Source organism: Camelina sativa, chromosome 11 (genome assembly GCF_000633955.1).
Source record: "Camelina sativa cultivar DH55 chromosome 11, Cs, whole genome shotgun sequence".
Taxonomy (NCBI): Eukaryota; Viridiplantae; Streptophyta; class Magnoliopsida; order Brassicales; family Brassicaceae; genus Camelina; species Camelina sativa.
The window spans coordinates 20,238,809-20,241,875 of record NC_025695.1 but is presented as its reverse complement, the minus strand read 5'-3'; the positions used below and the strand labels follow the sequence as shown (position 1 = coordinate 20,241,875).

The 3,067-nt window shown below is 35.0% G+C and overlaps 1 protein-coding gene across 1 annotated transcript; it reads right to left on the bottom strand.

Moving 5' to 3' along the window:
- On the bottom strand, nt 1,642-3,060 carry LOC104723911. The gene is made up of 3 exons (XM_010442347.2): nt 2,693-3,060; nt 2,392-2,604; nt 1,642-2,106 (listed from the first exon to the last, which is right to left on the bottom strand). Exons 2-3 carry the CDS (start codon nt 2,464-2,466, stop codon nt 1,807-1,809), a joined length of 375 nt encoding a protein of 124 aa, XP_010440649.1. The 5' UTR covers nt 2,467-2,604; nt 2,693-3,060; the 3' UTR covers nt 1,642-1,806.

Sequence of the window (3,067 nt, the reverse complement as noted above, 5' to 3'; positions counted from 1 at the left end):
GAGGCCATCTTTTGGCTGGAGAAGTATACTACATGGCAGAGATCTCTTAACAAAATGGTTAAAGAAAAGAGTAGGTAATGGAGCCTCTATCAGAGTTTAGATCGATAGTTGGGTGGAAGATGAGGTTGAAGGGTTTAGAGCTCCCTGGATAAAAAAATGACATTATTGATCCAGAGTTAAGAGTTCAAGATTTGATTGATTATCCACACCGTGATTGAGATATTGACAAGCTTAGGGTTCTTTTCTTTCTGAAGGATGTGACAAAATCAGAGCAGTGAGGCCAGTGGTTTCTCTCGAGGATTTCAGGGTTTGGAAATTCAATAAAAGTAGAGACTTCTTAGTAAAATCCGCTTATTGGCTGGCATTAGAAACAAATAACAGATCCCTAATCCTTGAAGCTTCGATTAAGCCCTCCACAAATCCCCTTAAGGAGCAGGTCTGGAAACTTATGACAGTTCCAAAGATCAAAGATTTTTCTCTGGAAAATGCTGAGTGGTGCTCTATCAGTAGCAGATCTATTATCTCATAGAGGGATGAATGTGAATAGTAGATGTCAATCATGCAGAATTGGAAGGCAAATCCATAGATCATGCTTTATTTAATTGCACTTTTTCAAGACAAATTTGGGCTTTAACGGATTATCCTATGTTAGAAGAAGGGTTTGAAGAGGGATCCATCATTATCCATCATTTTCTCATTAACAAGGATAATCTCAGATGGCTTAGGGAGTTGAGGAAAAGTTTTCCTTGGATTATTTGGAGGCTCTGGAAAAACAGAAACATGTCATTCTTTGAATGAAAGAGCTTTTCCCCTTTAGAATCAGTCGAAACAATAAGACAGGATGTTGAGGATTGGTTTCTTGCTCAAACCAACCAGGAGGAGGGGACTGCAGTTACTCTTAATAGTGAGGTTACCTCTCATACAAATACAAATGTATCTGAGCGTAACTGAACACTACAAAAAAATGGTCTTATTGATACCAAATATTTCGTCTCAATAATTACAAATTCGCAACAATAAAAAATTTGTGACGAATTTGTGACAAATTTTAAACGGTTGCAATAAAGTCGTCACAAAATTTTTTTTGTAACAGATGCGTCACAATATTGTGACAAATATATCTAGTAACTATATTGTAACAATAAGTGATAAAAAATAAGAGTAACAAAAACGTTATAATTACCGACTAAAAAAATTATCTCAAAATCGTCATATTTATTGACTATCATAACGTCTCAGTTATATCACACATTACAACTGTTGTCACTCAATAGTCACAAGTGATGACTACAAAATCGTTGGTTAAACGTCACACTTACCGACTAAAAATATAGTCTCAACACTGTCATATTTTGTAACTATCATAACGTCTCAAATATTTCACTTTTTACAACGTAACTATAGTCATTAAAACGCCATAAACAATGACTAAAAAACTGTTACTTAATAGTCACAATTATTGACTGTAAACATCCTCTCCAAAACCAAATATTGAGTGACTATTATATTGCTCGAAGTTTGTAAGCTATAAGATCATATTTTGTGTCTAAAATTTGTCTCTATTCTTATTATATTTTCATCATATATTTATCCACTCAAATTGGCATAAATATTTAATATATATAATAGCCACTGAAGTAATTTGATAAATAATAGAAATGATTAAATTACCAAATCAACATCCAAACATACAACGGAAGCAAATAAACTTAACAACATAAACGGAAGCAAATAAGCAAATAAACTTAACAACATAAACGGAAGCAAATAAGGAAAGTAGCATTAGCAAACATAAGTAAAACCAAACTACGTAGCATGAGCAAACGAACCAACACCCATGGAAGTTTGTGGAGCTGCTGCATTTGATCCACTGGGACCTGCAAATGATTGAATCAGTTTCTCCATAGAATCAAGTCGTTTCTGAATAACCACATTATCTTCACGACTCTTTTGCAATTCCATTTCCAGCTCTTGATCTCTTAGCATTAATGTTCCTACTTCTTCAGTAGCTTGAGGGGGCACAGCCGAACCATCCAAAGACATAGAAATCCCACTTTGGAGTGATCCACGTCCAAATACACGACCTAGTTTCGATATACCAGCAATCTACAAAAGAAAACACAAAGTATGCTAATAAGAAATCATTCACACGCAAAACTTTCTCAAAGCTCCAAGAAAACAAAAAAAGATTCAAGTGAAAGAAAAAAATACATTCTGTAAATAAGATACTAGATTGTGATAATAGTAGGTTTTTATAAACACACGCATCATCATATGCCAACAATCAAAAGTCATACAAGCATATCAAATAAAACATAATAGAAGTTATAAAAAACAGTAACTATATATATTAGCTAGCTACCAAAAGATATATATTATGTAGAAAGCTACCTTAACATAGATGTCATTTTTCTCCTCGATGGTCAGAGAATCCATTGTCAAAACCTCTCCATTAGAGGACTCCATTTGTGCCAAGCGTTCTAGAAGATGTTCATCATATGCTTCAGCAATTAGTCGTGCTCACTCATCAACATAGGACCCATCGGATTTTTGGTGCGTCTTTCTCATCACAGCAATAAAGGAAGAGTCTTCATTATTTGCTTCCTGTGAACAAAACACAAAAGAAAGTTAAAAAATTATCAACATTTTAAACAAAAGAAAACATATTCATTACCAAAAATATAAACATTACCAAAACATCTTTCACTTTTGCATAAGAACGTGATCCCGCTCTGTGACAATGTGGGCCTAAACCATCACGACTAAATAATCGTGAAGTACGAGCTTTCTCGCTTTTTTCTTTGGCTTTTGGAGTCTTCCAGTAATCTACCATTTTTTCCCAATGGTCAGACAGAATCCACTCAGGTTGTTTTCCCTTGGACTTTGCAAGACTAACCATTCCTTTGAGACGAGTAGCAGCAAGTGCATCAAAGTTGGCTTTAACTAGATGCTCAATCGTGGGATCCCACTGAACAGAATCCACTCAGGTTGTTTTCCCTTAGACTTTGCAAGACTAACCATTCCTTTGAGACGAGTAGCAGCAAGTGCATCAAAGTTGGCTTTAACT

Excerpts from the sequence above, each read along its gene's own strand:
- LOC104723911 (XM_010442347.2), bottom strand. The coding sequence starts at position 2,466 with ATGGAGTCCTCTAATGGAGAGGTTTTGACAATGGATTCTCTGACCATC. Across the intron at positions 2,107-2,391 it reads AAAATGACATCTATGTTAAG|ATTGCTGGTATATCGAAACT; the intron begins GTAGCTTTCTAC and ends TTTCTTTTGTAG.